At 71.2% G+C, this 23,208-nt stretch overlaps 1 protein-coding gene across 1 annotated transcript; it reads left to right on the top strand.

Annotated features, from left to right (window-relative positions):
* Nucleotides 1-112: 112 nt before the first annotated feature.
* Nucleotides 113-22,740, top strand: LOC141737230 (cohesin subunit SA-3-like; the record flags this gene model as incomplete). The annotated part of the gene is given in 32 exon segments (XM_074571877.1): nt 113-240; nt 330-426; nt 561-680; nt 849-1,101; nt 1,223-1,299; nt 1,395-1,599; nt 1,698-1,849; nt 1,955-2,028; nt 3,967-4,090; nt 4,189-4,287; nt 4,408-4,487; nt 4,634-4,741; nt 7,201-7,288; nt 7,395-7,506; nt 7,996-8,099; nt 8,212-8,301; nt 8,409-8,498; nt 9,940-10,140; nt 11,297-11,367; nt 13,752-13,839; nt 13,936-14,016; nt 14,140-14,232; nt 14,321-14,501; nt 16,849-16,976; nt 17,104-17,205; nt 18,986-19,131; nt 19,278-19,409; nt 20,734-20,909; nt 22,233-22,359; nt 22,453-22,478; nt 22,481-22,536; nt 22,631-22,740. Coding segments are annotated over 32 exon segments (3,719 nt in total), but the record flags the coding sequence as incomplete, so codon positions are not given.
* Between the last annotated feature and the right edge of the window lie 468 nt (nt 22,741-23,208).

Here is a 23,208-nt window from a genome sequence, read left to right as displayed (position 1 = left end):
TGTTTGTGGCTACTTCCCCCCCCCCAAAAGGGGGGCTGAGGGGGGGCCCCCGCTCTCCCCCCCCCCCCCCCAGCCTCACCGTGTCCCCCCTCCCGCAGGCCCCTCTGTCGCCATGGCCCCCCCCCGGCGCTCCCCCCGCGTCCCGCCGGCCGCCTCGTCCAGCTCCGGCTCCAGCCCCGCTCCGGGGGGGAACCGTGGCCGGAGCCACCCCCCGCCGTCGCCGACGGACTCCGACAGCCCGTGAGTTTTGGGAGGTGGGGGGGGGGGGGGTCCACCAGCCCCCCCACCCCCCCCCCCCTTTCACCACCCCCCCCCCGTCGTCCCCGCAGCGTCCTCAGCAGCGGTGACTCCGGCAGCGACTTCGAGGACACGCTGCGGCGGCCGCGCAAGAGGGGGGGACCCCCCCGGCCGCCCGGCCGCGACCCCGTACGTCCCGTTCCCCCCCCCCCGCCCCCAATCTTTCTCCGTGTCCCCCCGTCCTGGGGAAGCTCCGATTCTCCGTGTGTGTGTGTGTCCCCCCCACCCCCCCCCTCCACCTTCAACCCCCCCCCCCCGGGCAGGTGTCGAAGCGTCCCCGGCGCGGGGAACCCGACGGCGACGACGGGAGCAGCCCGGCCACCGGCAACCGGGAGCAAAACACCCTCTTCGAGGCCGTCAGGTCGGCCAAGGTCGCCGTGGAGGTAACCCACCCCCCCCCCCAAACCACCGCCCCCCCCATCTTGCGGTGACACGGTGGGGGGGGGGACACACACCCCCACGTGTGGGTCTGGGGGACCGGGATGGGGTTTGGGTGGGAAAGGGGCTGAAAGACCGTTTTGGCCGAGCCCCGGGGGGACGCCTCCCGCTAGAGGAGGTTCCAGCATCCCCCACCCTGTGTCGTGTCCCCCCCCCGGCCTCGGGCGCCATGGTGGCCCCCTCCCGTGTCCCTCGGGGTGACGTATCCCGTGGCCGGGGCGCGTGTCCGTCGTCCCCCCCCCGTGACGGCGGCCGTCCTGTGCCCGCAGACGGTGGTGGACGAGTGGCTGGAGACCTACAGGCGGGACCGGGAGAGGGGGTTCCTGGAGCTCGCCAACTTCATCGTCCGCTCCTGCGGCTGCCGAGGTTGGCGGGGGGGCGGGGGGGTTGTTCCCCAAGGCGGGGGGGTGCCCGCCGCCGCCGTGGGGTGGGCGTTCCCCCCTCCCCGTTTCACCGCCGCGTGTCGTCGTCCCCCGTCCCCCGGCAGGCGTGGTGACCCCGGAGATGTTCAGGAACCTGCAGAACTCGGAGATCATCCGGCAGCTGACGGAGGAGTTCGCGGAGGTGCCGGGGGGCGGACGCGGGGACGGGGACGGGGACGGGGGGTGCGTCAGGGGGGGAGGGGGGTCGCGACACCCGTCTCGCCCCGTCTCCCGCAGGATTCGGCCGACTACCCGCTCTCGCTGAGCACCCAGCCCTGGCGTCGCTTCCGAGCCGGTTTCTGCGAGCTGGTGGCGGCGGTGGCGCGGCGGTGCCGCTACGGCGTCGTCTACGACGGTTTCCTCATGGACGCCCTCGTCTCCTTCCTCACCGGCCTCTCCGACTCCCAGGTGCGGGCTTTCCGCCACACCAGCACCCTGGCAGGTAGGCGGCTGCTTTTCGGGGGGGGTTCGGTGGGGGTGCGTTGGTCGGTGAGGGGGGGGGGGGGGTGTCGTCCCGCTCCCACCGCCCCGGTTTTCCAGCCATGAAGCTGATGACGGCGCTGGTGACGGTGGCGCTGGGCGTGAGCCTGCAGCAGGACAACAACCGGCGGCAGTACGAGGCCGAGAGGAGCAAGGAGCCCGGCCGCCGGGCCGCCGGCAAGCTGGAGGCTCTGCTGGAGAAGCGCCGGGAGGTGGGCGGCGGCGGCGGCGGCGATTTTGGGGTTGGGAGGCCGGGCCCCATCTGAGCCCCCCTCCCCGTAAATCCGTCCGTCCCGTCCCGTCCCGTCCCCCCGCAGCTCCGGGAGCAGCAGGAGGAGATCGAGAACATGATGAACGCCATCTTCAAGGGCGTCTTCGTGCACCGCTACCGGTCGGGGCTGGGCCCAGCGGCGCGTGGGGTTCTTCGGGGCTGGGGAGGAGGGGAGCGTGGGGGGCGGCGGGGGCGACGTGGGGACGTGGGGACGCTGGGGACGGTGGAGGGGGCGGTGCGGGGACGGGGATGGGGATATGGTGACACTGGGGATGGCGGCGGGGGCGATGTGGGGATGGGGATGGGGACGTGGTGACACTGGGGATGGCAGAGTGACGTGGGGATGGGGACAGGGACTTGGTGACACTGGGGATGGTGGAGAGGGCGATGTGGGGACAGGGATGGGGACATGGTGACACTGGGGATGGCAGCGGGGGCGATGTGGGGATGGGGATGGGGACATGGTGACACTGGGGATGGCAGCGGGGGCAATGTGGGGATGGGGACGGGGACATGGTGACACTGGGGATGGTGGAGAGGGCGATGTGGGGACAGGGATGGGGACATGGTGACACTGGGGATGGCAGCGGGGGCAATGTGGGGATGGGGACGGGGATGTGGTGACATTGGGGACAGTGGTGGGGGCGATGTGGGGACAGGGATGTGGTGACATTGGGGATGACAGAGCGACGTGGGGATGGGGACAGGGACTTGGTGACACTGGGGATGGTGGAGAGGGCGATGTGGGGACAGGGATGGGGACGTGGTGACACTGGGGATGGTGGCGGGGGCGATGTGGGGATGGGGATGGGGACGTGGTGACACTGGGGACGGTGGAGGGGGTGATGTGGGGACAGGGACGTGGTGCCACTGGGGATGACAGAGTGACGTGGGGATGGGGACGGGGACATGGTGACACGGGGGACAGTGGTGGGGGCGATGTGGGGATGGGGACGTGGTGACACTGGGGATGACAGAGTGACGTGGGGATGGGGACGGGGACATGGCGACACTGGGGATGGTGGAGAGGGCGATGTGGGGACAGGGATGGGGACATGGTGACACTGGGGACGGTGGAGGGGGTGATGTGGGGACGGGGACGTGGTGACACTGGGGATGACAGAGTGACATGGGGATGGGGACAGGGACTTGGTGACACTGGGGATGGTGGAGAGGGCGATGTGGGGACAGGGATGGGGACATGGTGACACTGGGGATGGCAGCGGGGGCGATGTGGGGATGGGGATGGGGACGTGGTGACACTGGGGACGGTGGAGGGGGTGATGTGGGGACAGGGACGTGGTGCCACTGGGGATGACAGAGTGACGTGGGGATGGGGACGGGGACATGGTGACACGGGGGACAGTGGTGGGGGCGATGTGGGGACAGGGACGTGGTGACATTGGGGATGATAGGGCGATGTGGGGACAGGGATGGGGACGTGGTGACACGGGATGACAGAGCGACGTGGGGATGGGGACAGGGACATGGTGACACTGGGGACAGTGGTGGGGGTGATGTGGGGACAGGGATGGGGACATGGTGACACTGGTGACAGTGGTGGGGGCGATGTGGGGACAGGGACGTGGTGACACTGGGGATGACAGAGTGACGTGGGGATGGGGACGGGGACGTGGTGACACTGGGGACAGTGGTGGGGGCGATGTGGGGACAGGGATGGGGACGTGGTGACACTGGGGACAGTGGTGGGGGCGATGTGGGGACAGGGACGTGGTGACACTGGGGATGACAGAGTGACATGGGGATGGGGACAGGGACATGGTGACACGGGGGACAGTGGTGGGGGTGATGTGGGGACAGGGATGGGGACACGGTGCCGCTGGGGACGGCGGCGGGGGCGATGTGGGGACAGGGATGGGGACACGGTGCCGCTGGGGACGGCGGCGGGGGCGATGCGTGGATGGCGACGGGGCCGTGGCGCCGCTGGGGACGGTGGCGGCGGCGGTACGGGTATGGGGACGCGGTGACGGCGGGGGCGCCGCGGGGACGGGGACGTGGGGACGGCGGCCTGATCCCCGGCGGTGCCGGACGCGGCAGGGACGTGGTGCCCGAGATCCGGGGCGCCTGCGTGGAGGAGCTGGGGACGTGGATGAGGAGCTACGCGGGCTCCTTCCTCACCGACGGCCACCTCAAGTACGTCGGCTGGACCCTGCACGACAAGGTGGGCCGGGGCCGGGGGTGGGGGACGGTGGGGCGAGGGTTGGGGGGGGACACACGACGTCCCGGTGACGGTGCCGGTGCCGGTGCCCGTCCCCGCAGCAGTGGGAGGTGCGGCTGCGGTGCGTGAAGGCGCTGCAGGGGCTCTACGGCCGCCGGGAGACGGCCGCCCGCATGGAGCTCTTCACCAGCCGCTTCAAGGTGAGCGAGGGGCCGTAGCCGGGCACGGCGAAGGGCCGGGGGGGGGGATTTTGTGTGGCCCCCCCGGGGCGGGGGTCACCGACCGTGTCTGTGTCCCCCCCCCTCCCCGGCCCTCGCCAGACCCGCCTGGTGTCCATGGTCCTCGACAAGGAGCCCGAGGTGGCCGTGGAGGTGGTGAAGCTCCTGACGCTGATGCTGGAGTGAGCGCGGGGACGGGACGCTGTGGGGCGGGGTGACGCTGTTGGGGGGGGGGGGGGGGACGACGATGACACTCACGGGGGTCCCTGCCACCGGGACACCCCCCCCAACCCCACTCCACCCTGTCGTCGTCGTCCCCGACGCGCAGGAACATGGAGGAGGCGCTGACGGAGGAGGACTGCCGGAGCGTCTACCCCCTCGTCTACGTCTCCAGCCGCCCGCTGGCCGCCGCCGCCGGGGTCTTCCTCTACCGCAGGTCAGCGAGGAACCCCCCCGCCCCCGAACCCCCCCTTTCCCCCAAACCCCCCCCCCCACGCCCCCTTTCCCCCAAACCTCCGCAGCCCCTGCGAAAAAAAACCAACCAAACCAAAACCCACGACAACCCCCGAGGGGTTTTTTGGGGTTTTTTTTGCGCTTTCGGAGCGGTTTTGGGGTCGTTTTCTTGCCGCGCGCCAAACCCCGACCCCGGGGGCGGTTTTCCTCCGGCCTTCGTCCCGGCTTCGTTAGCGCCGCGCCTAACGAGAGAACGGGGTGGGCCGGGACCCCGCGGGGCCAGCCCAGGCCCCCCCACCTCGCGCTCTCGGCCCCGTTCGGGGCGTCGAGCCCCCCCCCCCGCCGGGGAGATGGGGGGGACACACAAACACACCCCCCCGCCACCGCGGACACGCGACCCACGGCGCCTGGCAGCCGCGGTGTTTGTGCTCCTCCCGGCCCCGGCCCCCCCACAACATCTGGGGCGGGGGCGGCGGCGGCGGCATGGCGTCACGCCGGGTCCTCCCCGTCCCCCGGGGACGGCGGGGGTGGCAAGCCCAGGGCGGGGGCCGACCCCCACCTCTGTGTCCCGTCACCCCCCAACCCGGGGCGGGGGGAGGGGTCTGGCCCCAGAGTGGGGGGCGGGGGGTACATGGGACCCCCCCGTCCTTGTCCACGTCTCTGTCCCTTTGGGTTTCTCGTCCCCGCGTGTCCCCCAGCTCCGTCCCCAGAGCCGTGGGGGGGACACGGGACCCCCCTGTCCCCATCCCTGTCCCCGTCCCTTGGGTTTCTGGTCCCCGTGTGTCCCCCAAGTCTGTCCCCAGAGCAAGGGGGGGCCATGTGGGACCCCCCTGTCCCCGTCCCTGTCCCCGTCCCTTGGGTTTCTGGTCCTTGTGTGTCCCCAAAGTCTGTCCCCAGAGCGAGGGGGGGCAATGTGGGACCCCCCTGTCCCCGTCCTGTCCCCGTCCCTTGGGTTTCTGGTCCCCGCTTGTCCCCCAGCTCCGTTCCCAGAGCCGTGGGGGGGACACGGGACCCCCCTGTCCCCATCCCTGTCCCTGTCCCTTGGGTTTCTGGTCCCCGTGTGTCCCCCAAGTCTGTCCCCAGAGCAAGGGGGGGCCATGTGGGACCCCCCTGTCCCCGTCCCTGTCCCCGTCCCTTGGGTTTCTGGTCCTTGTGTGTCCCCAAAGTCTGTCCCCAGAGCGAGGGGGGGCAATGTGGGACCCCCCTGTCCCCGTCCTGTCCCCGTCCCTTGGGTTTCTGGTCCCCGCTTGTCCCCCAGCTCCGTTCCCAGAGCCGTGGGGGGGACACGGGACCCCCCTGTCCCCATCCTGTCCCTGTCCCTTGGGTTTCTGGTCCCCGTGTGTCCCCCAAGTCTGTCCCCAGAGCAAGGGGGGGCCATGTGGGACCCCCCTGTCCCCGTCCCTGTCCCCGTCCCTTGGGTTTCTGGTCCCCGCTTGTCCCCCAGCTCCGTTCCCAGAGCTGGGGGGGGGGGACACGGGACCCCCCTGTCCCCGTCCCTGGGGTTTCTGGTCCCCTGTGTCCCCCAGCTCCATCCCCAGAGCAGGGGGGGGGACACGGGACCCCCCTGTCCCCATCCCTTGGGTTTCTGGTCCCCGCATGTCCCCGAAGTCTGTCCCCAGAGCGGGGGGGGGGCAATGTGGGATCCCCCTGTCCCCATCCCTGTCCCCGTCCCTTGGGTTTCTGGTCCCCGCGTGTCCCCCAGCTCCGTCCCCAGAGCCATGGGGGGGGACACGGGACCCCCCTGTCCCCATCCCTGTCCCCGTCCCTTGGGTTTCTGGTCCCCGTGTGTCCCCCAAGTCTGTCTCCAGAGCAGGGGGGTGCAATGTGGGACCCCCCTGTCCCCGTCCTGTCCCTGTCCCTGGGGTTTCTGGTCCCCGTGTGTCCCCCAAGTCTGTCCCCAGAGCAAGGAGGGGCCATGTGGGACCCCCCTGTCCCCGTCCTGTCCCTGTCCCTGGGGTTTCTGGTCCCCACGTGTCCCCCAGCTCCGTCCCCAGAGCCGTGGGGGGGGCACGGGACCCCCCTGTCCCCATCCCTTGGGTTTCTGGTCCCCGCATGTCCCCGAAGTCTGTCCCCAGAGCGAGGGGGGGCAATGTGGGACCCCCCTGTCCCCATCCCTGTCCCCGTCCCTGGGGTTTCTGGTCCCCGCGTGTCCCCGACATCTGTCCCCAGAGCAGGGGGGGGCGCAATGTGGGACCCCCCTGTCCCCATCCCTGTCCCCGTCCCTTGGATTTCTTGTCCCCACGTGTCCCCGACATCTGTCCCCAGAGCAGGGGGGGGGGCAATGTGGGACCCCCCTGTTCCCGTCCTGTCCCTGTCCCTTGGGTTTCTGGTCCCCGCTTGTCCCCCAGCTCCGTCCCCAGAGCAGGGGGGGGGACACGGGAGCCCCCTGTCCCCGTCCCTGGGGTTTCTGGTCCCCGCGTCACCTCGCGCGTCCGTCCCCAGGCTGCTGTCGCCGCCGCGGGACCCGCCTGGCGCTGGGGACAACAGGACCTTCTTCCGTCTGCTCCTGACCTTCTTCATCGAGAGCGAGGTGAGGGTGGCCGCGGCTGGGGGGGGCGGGGGGGGCTGGGGGTCCCGCGGGGTGGCGGGGGGGGGTGGCCCCGCGTCCCGTGACGGCCCCGCGTCCCCGTCCCCAGCTCCACGAGCACGCCGCCTACCTGGTGGACAGCCTGTGGGACTGCGCCGGGCCCCGGCTGAGGGACTGGGAGACGGTGGGCGCTTTGCTGCTGGAGGAGTCGCCCGCCGAGGGTACGGCGTGGCCGGGAGAGGCCGGGAAGGTTGCGGGGGGCTTGGGGGGGGGGGCGGGGGGGGGAGGGTACGGAGGAGGAGGAGGAGGAGGAGGAGGAAAACACTGGGATGCGCCGAGGCGTCGACGCTGGGACGTACGGGGAGCAAACGGGGCTAGCGCGGATGGCGCCGGGATGGCCCGGAGACGGCGGGGGAAGACACCAGGGCAGGGCTCAACATGCCGGGACACACCAGGAGACACCAGGAGACACCGGGAGACACCGGGAGACACTGGGAGACACTGGGATACACCGGGATACACCGGGAGATGACGGGGTCATGGCGACGTCCCTAGGAGGCGTTGAGACGTCGCCGGGACGTCACCGGGGGTTCCCCCCGGGGTTGCGCTGTGACACAGCTGGGGGGGGGGTGTGTGTGTGGGGGGGGTGGGGTGCTGTGTTGCCCCCCCAGCCCCCCAATTTCCCCCCCCCCTGCCCCGAACCTCTCCAGGCCTGTCGGACCGTCAGGAGAAGGCGCTGGTGGAGATCCTGGCGGCCAGCGCCACGCGGGTGGCCGAGGGGCAACCCCCGGTGGGTCGCGTCCCGGCCAAGAAGGTGACGACGGCGGCGGGAGGGGGGGGGGGGAGCTGAGGAGGGGACGGGGGTGTCGTGTCTGTCCGTCCCCCCCCCCGGACACACATCCCCCCCCCCTTGCCGTGCCCCCCAGCCCTCGGCCCGGGAGCGCAAGGCTGAGCAGGAGGAGAGGACCCGGCTCACCCACTGCCTCATCCCGACCCTGCCCCAGCTGCTGGCCAAGGTGAGGGGGGACACGGGGGGGACGGGGGGGGGGCTGGGGCTGGCGCTGACCCCCCCCCCCCCCACGCACACCCCCCACCCCGACCCCCCCCCGACCTTCCCCCTCAGTTCTCGGCCGAGGCGGAGAAGGCGGCTCCGCTCCTGGAGGTGCTGCGCTGCTTCGACCTCAGCGTCTACGGCACCAGGCGGCTGGAGAAGGTGCCGGACCCTCCTCGTCCCCCCCAGACCCTCGTCGTCCCCCCCCGGGACCCTCGTCATCCCCCCGACCCTCATCGTCCCCCCGACCCTCGTTGTCCCCCAACCCCTCGTTGTCCCCCAAACCTTCGTTGGGCCCCTTAAACCCTCCTTGTCCCCCAAACCCTCGTTGTCCCCCGGCCCCTCGTTGTCCCCACGGACCCTCGTTGTCCCCCAACCCCTTGTTGGGCCCCTTAAACCCTCGTTGTCCCCTGACTCCTCGTTGTCCCCCAGCCCCTCGTTGTCCCCCCGGACCCTCGTTGGGCTCCTTCAACCCTCATTGTCCCCCGACCCCTCGTTGTCCCCTGGACCCTCATTGTCCCCCGACCCCTCGTTGTTCTCCAGCCCCTCATTGTCCCCCAGACCCTCATTGTCCCCCAAACTCTCATTGTCCCCTGGACCCTCGTTGTCCCCCGACCCCTCATTGTCCCCCGACTCCTCATTGTCCCCCAACCCCTTGTTGGGCCCGTTAAGCCCTCGTTGTCCCGCAGACCCTCGTTGTCCCCTGGCCCCTCGTTGTCCCCTGGACCCTCATTGTCCCCCAACCCCTCGTTGTCCCCCAGACCCTCGTTGTCCCCCAACCCCTTGTTGGGCTCCTTAAACCCTCATTGAGCCCCAACTCCTCGTTGTCCCCTGACCCCTCGTTGTCCCCCAGCCCCTCATTGTCCCCCACACTCTCATTGTCCCCCGGCCCCTCATTGTCCCCCAACCCCTTGTTGGGCCCCTTAAACCCTCATTGTCCCCCGGCCACTCATTGTCCCCCAGACCCTCGTTGTCCCCCAACCCCTCATTGTCCCCCAACCCCTTGTTGGGCCCGTTAAGCCCTCGTTGTCCCGCAGACCCTCATTGTCCCCCAGCCCCTCGTTGTCCCCCTGGACCCTTGTTGTCCCCCAACCCCTTGTTGGGCCCCTTAAACCCTCATTGTCCCCCAACTCCTCATTGTCCCCCAGCCCCTCGTTGTCCCCCAGACCCTCATTGTCCCCCAAACTCTCATTGTCCCCCCGACCCCTCGTTGTCCCCCGACTCCTCATTGTCCCCCAGCCCCTTGTTGGGCCCGTTAAGCCTTCGTTGTCCCCCGGCCCCTCGTTGTCCCCTGGACCCTCATTGTCCCCCAGCCCCTCGTTGTCCCCCAACCCCTTGTTGTCCCCCGGCCCCTCATTGTCCCCCAGCCCCTCGTTGTCCCCCGACCCCTTGTTGTCCCCCCGCCCCCTCCAAGTTCCTGGGCAGGATCCAGCCCCCCCCCTCCAGCTCTGCCCCAGCGCTGGGGGGCCGGATCCTGCCCCAGGAACGGGGCTGCGGGGTCGGGACACCTTCGGGACGCTCCGTGTCCCCCGAGGGGCTGTCCCTGTGTCCCCCCCGCCCCGGGCTGTCCTCCTCCCCAGCCCCGTCCCGCCTGTCCCCGCAGCCCCTGGAGCTGGTGCTGGGGCAGCTGGGGGAGGTGGTGGGGAAGCACACGGGGCCGGCGGTGCTGGCGGCCGCCTCCCGCGCCCTCCAGGCCCTCTGCGACCCGGAGCTCGCCCTGCACGGCCACGGGGACCTGGCGCGCAGCCGCCTTGCCGACCAGCTGGCCGACAAATTCCAGCGGGACGTCACCGAGCTGCTCCAGGTGGAGGGGACGGGAGAGGGGACACCCCCCAACCAGGGCTGGGGACGGGACCTGGAGGAGCTCGGGCCACCACAGGGCTGGGGACGGGGACCCGGGGCCACCACAGGATTGGGGACGGGGATCTGGGGCCACCACAGGGCTGGGGACGGGGACCCCGGGCCACCACAGGGTTGGGGACAGGGACCTGAAGGAGCTCGGGCCACCACAGGGCTGGGTACGGGGACCCGGGGCCACCACAGGATTGGGGACGGGGATCTGGGGCCACCACAGGGCTGGGGACGGGGACCTGAAGGAGCTTGGGCCACCACAGGGCTGGGGACGGGGACCCCGGGCCACCACAGGGTTGGGGACAGGGACCTGAAGGAGCTCGGGCCATCACAGGGTTGGGGACAAGGACCCGGGGCTACCACAGGATTGGGGACGGGGATCTGGGGCCACCACAGGGCTGGGGACGGGGACCTGAAGGAGCTTGGGCCACCACAGGGCTGGGCACGGGGAGCCAGGGCCACCACAGGGCTAGGGATGGGACCTGAAAGAGCTTGGGCCACCACAGGGCTGGGGACAGGGACCCTGGGCCACCACAGGGTTGGGGACAGGACCTGAAGGAGCTCGGGCCACCACAGGGCTGGGGATGGGGACCTGGGGCCACCACAGGGTTGGGGACAAGGACCCGGGGCCACCACAGGTCTGGGGACAGGCACCCGGGGCCACCACAGGGCTGGGGATGGGGACCCAGGGCTATGACAGGGTTGGGGACGGGGACCCGGAGCCACCACAGGGTTGGGGACAGGGACCCGGGGCCACCAGAGGGCTGGGGACAGGCACCTGGGGCCACCACAGGGCTGGGGACGGGCACCCAGAGCCACCACAGGATTGGGGATGGGGACCCGGGGCCACCACAGGGCTGGGGACAGGGACCCGGGGCCACCACAGGATTGGGGACGGGGACCTGAAGGAGCTTGGGCCACCACAGCGTTGGGGACAAGGACCCGGGGCCACCACAGGGCTGGGGATGGGGACCTGGGGCCACCACAGGGCTGGGGACAGGCACCCGGGGCCACCACAAGGACGCGGCTCTGTGGGGAACGGGGCGTCCCCGACCTGGCGTGGGGTGTCCCCAACCCCCCGCCACGGGGCGTCCCCAACCCCTGGCCAGGCCTCGTCGCTGGAGGAGGAGGAGGCGTACAGCATGGCGGCCACGCTCAAGAGGCTCTCCGTCCTCTTCAAGTGAGCGGGGAGCGGCGGCGGCGGGGGGCGGGCGGTGGGGGGGGACCGCGCCGTCCCTCCGCCCGCGTCCCCTGATGTCCTCGGCCCCCTCCGCGCGTCCCTCCCCCGCGCCCTGTGTCATGGCACCCCGTCCCTCTGCCCTGGGCGTCCCTGTCCCCTGCCCCGTGTGCCCCCCATGTCCCCTGTCCTCCTGTCCCATGTGCCCCCCATGTCCCCCGTCCCCTGCCCCATGTGCCCCCCGTGTCCCCAGTGTCCTGTCCCATGTGCCCCCGTCTCCTGTCCCCTGCCCCATGTGCCCCCATGTCCCCTGTCCCTTGCCCCATGTGCCCCCATGTCCCCCGTCCCCTGCCCCATATGCCCCCATGTCCCCCAGTGTCCTGTCCCATGTGCCCCCCATGTCCCCCGTCCCGCCATGTCCCCCAGTGTCCTGTCCCCGTGTTCCCCCCATGTCCCCCGTCCCCTGCCCCATGTGCCCCCCACGTTCACCATCCCCTGCCCCATGTCCCCCAGCATCCTGCCCCATGTGCCCCCCACGTCCCCTGTCCCCTGCCCCATGTGCCCCCCATGTCCTCCAGCATCCTGCCCCATGTGCCCCCCACGTCCCCTGTCCCCTGCCCCGTGTCCCCCAGCCCCCCGCCCCATGTGCCCCCATGTCCCCTGCCCCATGTGCCCCCCACGTCCCCTGTCCCCTGCCCCATGTGCCCCCCATGTCCTCCAGCATCCTGCCCCATGTGTCCCCCACGTCCCCTGTCCCCTGCCCCGTGTGCCCCCCGCGTCCCCTGCCCCATGTCCCCCAGCCCCCCACCCCATGTGCCCCCATGTCCCCTGCCCCGTGTGCCCCCCGCGTCCCCTGTCCCCTGCCCCATGTGCCCCCCGCGTCCCCTGCCCCGTGTCCCCCAGCCCCCCACCCCATGTGCCCCCATGTCCCCTGCCCCGTGTGCCCCCCGCGTCCCCTGTCCCCTGCCCCGTGTGCCCCCCACATCCCCTGTCCCCTGCCCCATGTGCCCCCCATGTCCTCCAGCATCCTGCCCCATGTGCCCCCTGTGTCCCCTGCCCCATGTGCCCCCCACGTCCCCTGTCCCCTGCCCCATGTGCCCCCATGTCCCCCGCCCCATGTGCCCCCCCACATCCCCTGTCCCCTGCCCTCCACGTCCCCTGCCCCATGCGCCCCATGTCCTCCAGCATCCTGCCCCATGTGCCCCCCGCGTCCCCTGTCCCCTGCCCCATGTGCCCCCCATGTCCTCCAGCATCCTGCCCCATGTGCCCCCTGTGTCCCCTGCCCCATGTCCCCCCGCCCCATGTGCCCCCATGTCCCCTGCCCCGTGTGCCCCCCGCGTCCCCTGTCCCCTGCCCCATGTGCCCCCCGCGTCCCCTGCCCCATGTCCCCCTGTCCCCTGCCCCATGTGCCCCCATGTCCCCTGCCCCATGTGCCCCCTGCGTCCCCTGTCCCCCCGCCCCATGTGCCCCCCACATCCCCTGTCCCCTGCCCCATGTGCCCCCCACGTCCTCCAGCATCCTGCCCCATGTGCCCCCCACGTCCTCTGTCCCCCGCCCCATGTGCCCCCTGCGTCCCCTGCCCCATGTCCCCCAGCCCCCCGCCCCATGTGCCCCCATGTCCCCTGCCCCGTGTGCCCCCCACATCCCCTGTCCCCTGCCCCATGTGCCCCCCATGTCCTCCAGCATCCTGCCCCATGTGCCCCCATGTCCCCTGCCCCATGTGCCCCCCACGTCCCCTGTCCCCTGCCCCATGTGCCCCCATGTCCCCCGCCCCATGTGCCCCCCCACATCCCCTGTCCCCTGCCCTCCACGTCCCCTGCCCCATGCGCCCCATGTCCTCCAGCATCCTACCCCATGTGCCCCCCACGTCCCCTGTCCCCTGCCCCATGTGCCCCCCATGTCCTCCAGCATCCTGCCCCATGTGCCCCCTGTGTCCCCTGCCCCATGTCCCCCCGCCCCATGTGCCCCCATGTCCCCTGCCCCGTGTGCCCCCCGCGTCCCCTGTCCCCTGCCCCATGTGCCCCCCACGTCCCCTGCCCCATGTCCCCCAGCATCCTGCCCCATGTGCCCCCATGTCCCCTGCCCCATGTGCCCCCCACATCCCCTGTCCCCTGCCCCATGTGCCCCCATGTCCTCCAGCATCCTGCCCCATGTGCCCCCCGCGTCCCCTGTCCCCCGCCCCATGTGCCCCCCATGTCCCCCGCCCCATGTGCCCCCATGTCCCCTGCCCCATGTGCCCCCCATGTCCTCCAGCATCCTGCCCCATGTGCCCCCTGCGTCCCCTGCCCCATGTGCCCCCATGTCCCCTGCCCCGTGTGCCCCCCGCGTCCCCTGTCCCCCCGCCCCGCGCCTCCCCTTGTCCCGCTGATGCCGCCCCGTCCCTGCAGCGCCCACGACCTGACGCGCTGGCAGCTCTTCCAGCCCTGCGCCCGGCTCCTGCAGCACGGCCTGGGCACGGGCCAGGTGCCCCCGCAGGTACCGCCCTGGGGGGGCGGGGGGGGGGACACGCGGTGGCGGTGGCAGGGGCGGTGGCGGCGGGGGGGCTCCCTCAGCCAGCCCTCGCCCCCGCAGGTCCTCGTCCCCGCCATCGCCTGCCTCCACTTCCACGTCCTCTGGGAGCTCTCGCACCTCCGCGGCTCCCAGGTCCCCCCGGTGAGCCCCCGTCCATCCCGTGTGTCCCCCCCCACAAAGCGTCCTGTCCCCTCAGGGGACAACTTGGGGCAACCCCCGCGTCCCTAAAGGCCACCCCCCCCCCTCCCAAAAAACCTTGCCCAGGAGCGGCTGCGGAGCCTGAAGAGCAGAGTGGCCGCCTGCTGCTCGCTCTGCCAGAGCTGCCTCTCCGAGCCGGACGCCGGCGTGCGGGAGCAGGTAACCCCCCCCACCCCCCTCCCCGCTTCCCCGGGGGGTCGGTGGGCCGGTGCCGGACCTGAGGCCGAGCCCATCCCCGTGTCCTCAGGCCTTCGCGGTGCTCAGCGACCTGCTGCTGGTGTTCGGCCCCCAGCTGCCGCGGGACGGGCGGGAGGCCCTGGCCCCGCTGGTGCTGCTGCCCGAAGCCGGGCTGCAATCCCAGCTGGCCGCCTTCCTCATGGACCACGTCTTCAACCCCGCCGGTAGCCACGAGGAGCTCTCGGACATGGGTCCGTCCCGCTCCGTGACATCCCAAGGCGGGGGGCGGGGGGGTGGTGGGGGGCGTGTGTGTCCCCAGCCCCGGGATGCTCTGGGGTGGGGGGTCTCTGGGGTTGTCCAGGAGGCTCGGAGCGGCTCCGGGGGGGGGGTCTTTGGGGTGCTCTAGGGAGGTCTGGGGGGCTCTGGGGGGTCCCTGGGGTCATCCAGGGGGCTCTGAGTGTCTCTGGGGGGGTCTTTGGGGTGCCGTAGGGAGGTCTGGGGGGCTCTGGGGGGGTCGCTGGGGTGACCCAAGAGGCTCTGAGGGGCTCTGGGGGGGTCTTCATGGTGCTCTAGGGAAGTCTGGGGGTCTCTGGGGTCGTCCAGGAGGCTCTGGGGGGATCTTTGGGGTGCTCTAAGGAGGTCTGGGGGTCTCTGGGGTCATCCAGGAGGCTCTGGGGGGGTCTTTGGGGTGCTCTAAGGAGGTCTGGGGGTCGCTGGGGGTCTCTGGGGTCATCCAGGAGGCTGTGGGGGTGGTCTTTGGGGTGCCGTAGGGAGATCTGGAGGGTTCTGGGGGGGTCCCTGGGGTGACCCAGGAGGCTCTGGGGGGGTCTTTGAGGTGCTCTAGGGAGGTCTGGGGGGCTCTGGGGGGTCCCTAGTGTCATCCAGGGGGCTCTGAGTGTCTCTGGGGGGGGTCTTTGGGGTGCCGTAGGGAGGTCTGGGGGGCTCTGGGGGGGTCCCTGGGGTGACCCAGGAGGCTCTGAGGGGCTCTGGGGGGGGGTCTTCGTGGTGCTCTATGGAGGTCTGGGGGTCTCTGGGGTCATCCAGGAGGCTCTGGGGGGGTCTTCATGGTGCTCTAAGGAGGTCTGGGGGGCTCTGGGGTCATCCAGGAGGCTGTGGGGGGGGTCTTTGGGGTGCTCTAAGGTGGTCTGGGGGGCTCTGGGGGGCTCTGTGGGGCTCCGTGGGGTGCTCTAAGGAGGTCTGGGGGGCTCTGGGGTCATCCAGGAGGCTCTGGGGGGGTCTTTGGGGTGCTGTAGGGAAGTCTGGGGTGTCCCTGATGTCATCCAGAAGGCTCTGGGGGGCTCTGGGGGGGGTCTTCGTGGTGCTTTAGGGAGGTCTGGGGGGCTGTGGGGGGCTCTGGGGTCATCCAGGAGGCTCTGAGGGTCTCGGGGGGGGGGGGTCTTTGGGGTGCTCTAAGGAGGTCTGGGGGGCTCTGGGGTCATCCAGGAGGCTGTGGGGGGGTCTTTGGGGTGCTCTAAGGTGGTCTGGGGGGCTCTGGGGGGCTCTGTTGGGCTCCGTGGGGTGCTCTAAGGAGGTCTGGGGGTCTCTGGGGTCATCCAGGAGGCTCTGGGGGGTCTTTGGGGTGCTGTAGGGAGGTCTGGGGGGTCCCTGATGTCATCCAGGGGGCTCTGGGGGGGGTCTTCGTGGTGCTCTGAGGAGGTCTGGGGGGCTGTGGGGGGCTCTGGGGTCATCCAGGAGGCTCTGAGGGTCTCGGGGGGGGGGGGTCTTTGGGGTGCTCTAAGGAGGTCTGGGGGGCTCTGGGGTCATCCAGGAGGCTCTGGGGGGGTCTTTGGGGTGCTGTAGGGAGGTCTGGGGGGTCCCTGATGTCATCCAGGGGGCTCTGGGGGGCTCTGGGGGGGGTCTTCGTGGTGCTCTGAGGAGGTCTGGGGGGCTCTGGGGTCATCCAGGAGGCTGTGGGGGGCTCTTTGGGGTGCTCTAAGGAGTTCTGGGGGGCTCTGGGAGGTTCTGGGGGGGTCTTTGTGGTGCTGTAGGGAGGTCTGGGGGGCTCTGGGGGGTCCCTGATGTCATCCAGGGGGCTCTGAGGAGCTCTGGGGGGGGTCTTCATGGTGCTCTAAGGAGGTCTGGGGGGCTCTGGGGTCATCCAGGAGGCTGTGGGGGGGTCTTTGGGGTGCTCTAAGGAGTTCTGGGGGGCTCTGGGAGGTTCTGGGGGGGTCTTTGTGGTGCTGTAGGGAGGTCTGGGGGGCTCTGGGGGGTCCCTGATGTCATCCAGGGGGCTCTGAGGAGCTCTGGGGGGGTCTTCATGGTGCTCTAAGGAGGTCTGGGGGGCTCTGGGGTCATCCAGGAGGCTGTGGGGGGGTCTTTGGGGTGCTCTAAGGAGTTCTGGGGGGCTCTGTGGGGGTCTTCATGGTGCTCTAAGGTGGTCTGGGGGTCTCTGGGGTCGCCCAGGAGGTTCTGAGGGGCTCTGGGGGGGTCTTCATGGTGCTCTGAGGAGGTCTGGGGGGCTCTGGGGGTCTCTGGGGTCATCCAGGAGGCTGTGGGGGGGTCTTTGGGGTGCCGTAGGGAGATCTGGGGGGCTCTGGGGGTCGCTGGGGTCCCCCCGGAGGCCCAGCCCCAGCCTCGTCCCCCCTCGTGCGCGGGCAGAGGGCACCGAGAGCCGCCTGGAGGAGCTGCACCGGCGCCGGCTGCTCCTGGCCGCCTTCTGCAAACTCCTCGTCTACAACGTGCTGGAGCTCAGCGCCGCCTCCGACGTCTTCAAGCACTACGCCAAGGTTTGGGGCGCGGGGGGGGGACACACACACACACCTGAGAGGGCTCTCCTGCCCCCCCACCCCCCCCCCCCCCGGAAGATGCTCGGCGACACGGGCCCCCCCCCCCCCCCCGTCGCCCCCTCCCCAGTTTTACAGCGACTACGGGGACATCATCAAGGAGACGCTGAACTGCACCCGGCAGATGGACCGGCAGGAGTGGGCTCGCACCCTGCTGCTCAGCCTGCAGCAGGTGGGGGGGGGCTCTGGGGTCGCCCAGGAGGCTCTGGGGGGCTCTGGGGGGGGTCTTTGGGGTACTCTAGGGAGATCTGGGGGTCTCTGGGGTCGTCCAGGAGGCTCTGGGGGGGTCTTAGGGGTGCTCTAGGGAGGTCTGGGGGGCTCTGGGGGGCTCTGGGGTCATCCAGGAGGCTCTGGGGGGGTCTTTGGGGTGCTCTAGGGAGATCTGGGGGGCTCTGGGGTTGTCCAGGAGGCTGTGGGGGGGTCTTTGGGGTGCTCTAGGGAGATCTGGGGGGCTCTGGGGGGCTCTGGTGTCGTCCAGGAGGCTCTGAGGGTCTCTGGGGGGGCTCTTTGGGGTACTCTAGGGAGATCTGGGGGGCTCTGGGGTTGTCCAGGAGGCTCTGGGGGGGTCTTTGGGGTGCTCTAGGGAGATCTGGGGGGCTCTGGGGTCATCCAGGAGGCTCTGGGGGGGTCTTTGGGGTACTCTAGGGAGATCTGGGGGGCTCTGGGGTCGTCCAGGAGGCTGTGGGGGGATCTTTGGGGTGCTCTAGGGAGGTCTGGGGGGCTCTGGGGGGTCCCTGGTGTCGTCCAGGAGGCTCTGAGGGTCTCGGGGGGGGGGGTCTTTGGGGTGCTCTAGGGAGATCTGGGGGGCTCTGGGGTCATCCAGGAGGCTCTGGGGGGGTCTTTGGGGTACTCTAGGGAGATCTGGAGGTTCTGGGGCCATCCAGGAGGCTGTGGGGGGCATCTTTGGGGTGCTCTAGGGAGATCTGGGGGGCTCTGGGGTCGTCCAGGAGGCTCTGGGGGGGGGTCTTAGGGGTGCTCTAGGGAGATCTGGGGGTCCCTGGGTGTCCCTGGTGTCGTCCAGGAGCCCCTGAGTGTCTCTGGGGGGGTCTTTGGGGTGCTCCAGGGAGGTCTGGGGGTCCCTGGGGAGATCTGGGGGGGCTCCGGGAGATGTGGGGCGGGGTTTGGGGATGTGTCTGCAGAGAGTTCCAGGGGTCTGGGGGGCTCGAGGGGAGCGGGGGCATCTCCAAGGGGGGTCGGGGGGGGTCTCCAGAGGGTGGTGGGGCATCTCCGGGGGGGGTCAGGGCATCTCCAGGGGGGGTCGGGGGTCTCCAAAGGGGGTCGGGGGGGGTCTCCAGAGGGTGTTGGGGTCTCCAGGGGGTGTTGGGGGGGGTCTCCAGGGGGGGTCAGGGGTCTCCAGAGGGTGTTGGGGGTCTCCAAAGTGGGCCGGGGGGGAGGTCTCCAAAGGGTGTCGGGGGGGGGTCTTCAGAGGGTGTTGGGGGGGTCTCCAGGGGGGGTCGGGGCATCTCCAGGGGGTGTCGGGAGTCTCCAAAGGGGGTTGGGGGGGGTCTCCAGAGGGGGATGGGGGTCTCCAGAGGGGGTCGGGGCATCTCCAGGGGGTGCTGGGGGTCTCCAAAGGGGGTTGGGGGGGGTCTCCAGAGGGGGATGGGGGTCTCCAAAGGGGCCTGGGGGGGTGTCTCCAGAGGGTGTCGGGGGTCTCCGGGGGGGGTCAGGGGTCTCCAGGGGGTGTCGGGGGGTCTCCAGAGGGGGTCGGGGGGTCTCCAGAGGGTGTTGGGGTCTCCAGGGGGTGTCGGGGGGGGGGTCTTCAGAGGGTGTTGGGGCATCTCCAGGGGGGGTCAGGGGTCTCCAGGGGGTGTCGGGGGTCTCCAGAGGGGGATGGGGGGGGTCAGGGGTCTCCAGGGGGTGTCGGGGTTGTCCGGGGGGGGGGGGTGTGGTTCTCCAGGGGGTCCCGCCCTGACCTTCCCCCCCCCCGTGCCCCCCCCCCCCCGGCGTAGCTGATGGCGGAGCTGCTGCTGGAGCAGGGCCCCGAGATCCGGGCGTCCGAAGCTTTCCTGGAAATCCGGGATCTGGCGCGACGTTTCTCCCTCCTCTTCGGCCTCCACCAGCTCCGCAACCGCCCGGCGCTGCTCGGCCTGCACAGGTGCGGGGGGGCTGCGGGGGGGGGACATTGGGGGGTGACACACGCATGGGGGGGACACACACACACACACATGGGGGGGACACGCACATGGGGACGGGGACACACAGACACACCCCCCCCCATCCTCATCCCTGTATCCCGGCCAGGGAGGGGATCCAGTTCGCCTTCCAGGACCCCCCCCCGGCCCCCGGCTCGGGGTTGCCCCCCCTCAACCTGCCCTTCCTGGAGGTGCTGAGCGAGTTCTCCCCCCGGCTCCTGCGCCCCGACAAGGCCCTGCTGTGAGTCGGGGGGTGCCATTGGGGTCATCCCCCCCCCCCCCACCGGGGGCCGTGGTGGGGGGGGTGGTCCCTGGGGTGGGGGGGGGGGAGGGGGGGCAGTCCTCAAGGTTCTCGTGGCATCCGCGGGGCTGGGGGGGGGTCACCAGAGGGGTCCCCGAGGTCCTCGCGGGGGCCATGGTGGGGTCTGCAGTGGGGTCCCCAAGGTCCTCGCGGGGTCCCCGGGGGCCATGGTGGGGTCTGCAGTGGGGTCCCCAAGGTCCTCATGGGGATGGGTGGGGTCCCCGAAGTCCTTTTGGGGTCCCCAATGGGGTCCCCAAGGTCCTTCTGGAGCCCCCAATGGGGTCCCCAAAGTCCTCCTGGTGTCCCCAGGGGCCATGGTGGGGTCTCCAGTGGGGTCCCCAAAGTCCTTCTGGGGTCCCCGGGGATGTGTGGGGTCCCCAAGGTCCTCACGGGGTCCCCAGGGGCCATGGTGACATCCCCAGTGGGGTCCCCAAGGTCCTCCTGGGGTCCCTGGGGCTGTGTAGGGTCCCCAAAGTCCTCCTGGGGTCCCCAGAAGGGTCCCCAAGGTCCTCACGGGGTCCCCGGGGATGTGTGGGGTCTCCAGTGGGGTCCCCAAGGTCCTCACGGGGTCCCCAGGTCTGTGTGGGGTCCCCAATGGGGTCCCCAGGGGCCATAGTGGGGTCTCCAGTGGGGTCCCCAAGGTCCTCCTGGGGTCCCTGGGGCTGCGTGGGGTCTCCAGTGGGGTCCCCAAGGTCCTCATGGGGTCCCCAGCGGCCATGGTGAGGTCCCCAGAGGGGTCCCCAAGTCTGTGTGGGGTCCCCAATGGGGTCCCCAAGGTCTTTCTGGGGTCCCCGGGGCTGTGTGGGGTCCCCAAGGTCCTCCTGGGGTCCCTGGGGCTGCGTGGGGTCTCCAGTGGGGTCCCCAAGGTCCTCATGGGGTCCCCAGCGGCCATGGTGAGGTCCCCAGAGGGGTCCCCAAGTCTGTGTGGGGTCCCCAATGGGGTCCCCAAGGTCTTTCTGGGGTCCCCGGGGCTGTGTGGGGTCCCCAAAGTCCTCCTGGGGTCCCCAGAGGGGTCCCCAAGGTCCTCATGGCGTCCCTGGGGGGCCACGGTGGGGTCTCCAGTGGGGTCCCCAAGGTCCTCCTGGGGTCCCCGGGGATGTGTGGGGTCTCCAGTGGGGTCCCCAAGGGGTCCCCGGGGGCCATGGTGGGGTCCCCAAGGTCCTCCTGGGGTCCCCCAGCACCCTGCAGTTCCCGGTGCCGTGTCACCCACCGTGTGTGTGTGTGTGTCCCCCCCCCCAATCTGTGTGTGTCCCCCCACCCCCAGCCTGGCCTTCCTGGAGAAGACGGCGCCGCCGGGGGGGTCCTGGCCGTCCCTTGTCACCTACCGCAACTCCCTGCGGCCGCAGGAGGAGGCGGGGGGGGGCTCCCCGAGCAGCCGCGGCACGGCCCCCCGCCCGCGCCCCCCCCCGGCCCCCGCCGCCAAGAGACCCCACATGGACGGTGAGGGGGGGGGACACACGCTGGTGGGATGCTGGGACCAGTTTGGAGCTTCCCAGTACAGAGTTGGGGGGGGGGGGAGGGGGGGGGGGCTGAGAGGGGGTGAGGGGGGGGCGGGGGGGGGTCGCGTGGGTGCTGTCACCGTCCTCGGGAGGGGATGGGGGCAAGGATGGGGGATGGGGTTGAAGGGGGGGGTCCCCGAGCTCTGGGCTGAAGGGGGGGTCCCCGAACTCCGGGAGGGGGTTGAAGGGGGGGGGGGTCCCCGATCTTGGGGACAGGGTTGAATGGGGGGGGGGTCCCCGAGCTCCGGGAGGGGGTTGAAGGGGGGGTCCCTGAGCTCAGAACTGAAGGGGGGGGTCCCCGAGCTCTGGGCTGAAGGGGGGGGGGTCCCCGAGCTCTGGGAGGGGGTTGAAGGGGGGGGTCCCCGAGCTCAGAACTGAAGGGGGGGTCCCCAAGCTCTGGGAGGGGGTTGAAGGGGGGGTCCCTGAACTCAGAACTGAAGGGGGGGTCCCCGAGCTCCGGGAGGGGGCTGAAGGGGGGGGTTCCCGATCTTGGGGACAGGGTTGAAGGGGGGGTCCCCGAGCTCCGGGAGGGGGTTGAAGGGGGGGTCCCCGAGCTCTGGGCTGAAGGGGGGGGTCCCCGAGCTCCGGGAGGGGCTGAAGGGGGGGGGTCCCCGAGCTCTGGGCTGAAGGGGGGGGGTCCCCGAGCTCAGAACTGAAGGGGGGGGTCCCCAAGCTCCGGGAGGGGGTTGAAGGGGGGGTCCCTGAACTCAGAACTGAAGGGGGGGGTCCCCAAGCTCCGGGAGGGGGTTGAAGGGGGGGTCCCTGAGCTCGGGGCTGAAGGGGGGGGGGGTCCCTGAGCTCCGGGAGGGGGTTGAAGGGGGGGTCCCTGAGCTCAGGGCTGAAGGGGGGGTCCCCAAGCTCCGGGAGGGGGTTGAAGGGGGGGTCCCCGAGCTCGGGGCTGAAGCGGGGGGGGTCCCCGAGCTCTGGGAGGGGGTTGAAGGGGGGGTCCCTGAACTCAGAACTGAAGGGGGGGTCCCCAAGCTCCGGGAGGGGGTTGAAGGGGGGGTCCCCGAGCTCAGAACTGAAGGGGGGGGGGGTCCCCGAGCTCTGGGAGGGGGTTGAAGGGGGGGTCCCTGAACTCAGAACTGAAGGGGGGTCCCCAAGCTCTGGGCTGAAGGGGGGGGGGGGTCCCTGAGCTCGGGGATGGGGCTAAAGGGGGGGTCCCTGAGCCTGGGGACGGGGTTGGGGGGGGGGGGTGTGTGTTCGGGGGGTGTGTGTGGGGGGGGGGGGTGGGGGTGTCCCCGAGCTCAGCCCCCTCCCGCAGCCCCCTCGGAGCCCCCCGGCTCCAGCCCGTGGCCCAGCAGCGGCTTCTCCAGCCCGGCCCTGACCTCCACCGCGCTGCGGGGCGGCCCCCGGCCCCCCGGCTCCCCCCCCCGCGGCCTCCTGCAGAGGTGAGTGGCTTGGGGGGGGGGGGGGGGGGGGGGGCACTGGGAAGGGGGGGGGGGGACACACTCCTCCATCTTCCCCCCTCCCTTTTCCCCCAGGCTCAGCCTGATGGAGGAGGAGGAGGAGGGGAGGAGGCCATTGAAGAGGAGAGCAGCGAGGAAGGCAGCCCAGAGCAGAACAGGGTGAGCCCCCCCCCCACCCCAGAGGTGGTGCCCCCCCCCCCAACCCCCCCTCCCCCCGACCCATTTTTCCCCCCCACTCCCCCCCCCCCCCCAGATTCTGCTGCCCCCCCAGGACCGGCTGCGGGACCTCTTTGACTCCACCATCCCTGGGCATCGAGGTGAGCTTGGGGGGGGGGACGAAGGGGGGGGGGGGACGAAGGGGGGGTGGGACGCAGGGGGGACACCCCCCCCCCCCCCCCCCCCACCCAGGGAAAGCGGGACCCCAAAGGAGATCACACCCCCCCCCCTCCCCCCCCCCAACCATTCTGGGGGGTGCGGGGGGGGGGCTCACGGGACCCCTCTCCCCCCCCCCCCAGGAGCCCTGAGCGAGGTGGCCGCGGGGGGGGGGTCCCGAGCCCTTCGTTACCCGTTTATTGTTGTTACGAGCCCAAAGTTGGGGGAGGCCCGTGTGTGTCCCCCCCCCGCCGTGTGTCCCCCCCCCCAGCTTTGGTCGGTGGCGGTTAATAAACGTTTGGTTGGCAGTTGGTGTCGGGGGGGGGGGGGCGTCCTCGGCGTCGGGTCCTCACGGCTGGGGGGGGTCCATCGGCATCGGGGGGGGGGGGGGACGTCGGGATTTGGGTCCTCATTGTTGGGGAGGGCGGGGGGCGGGGGGGGTCTTTGGTGGGGGTCCTC

This window comes from Larus michahellis, unplaced genomic scaffold (genome assembly GCF_964199755.1).
Source record: "Larus michahellis unplaced genomic scaffold, bLarMic1.1 SCAFFOLD_536, whole genome shotgun sequence".
Taxonomy (NCBI): domain Eukaryota; kingdom Metazoa; phylum Chordata; class Aves; order Charadriiformes; family Laridae; genus Larus; species Larus michahellis.
The sequence above is the reverse complement of the archived record's forward strand: the minus strand, read 5'-3'. Positions and strand labels throughout refer to the sequence as shown.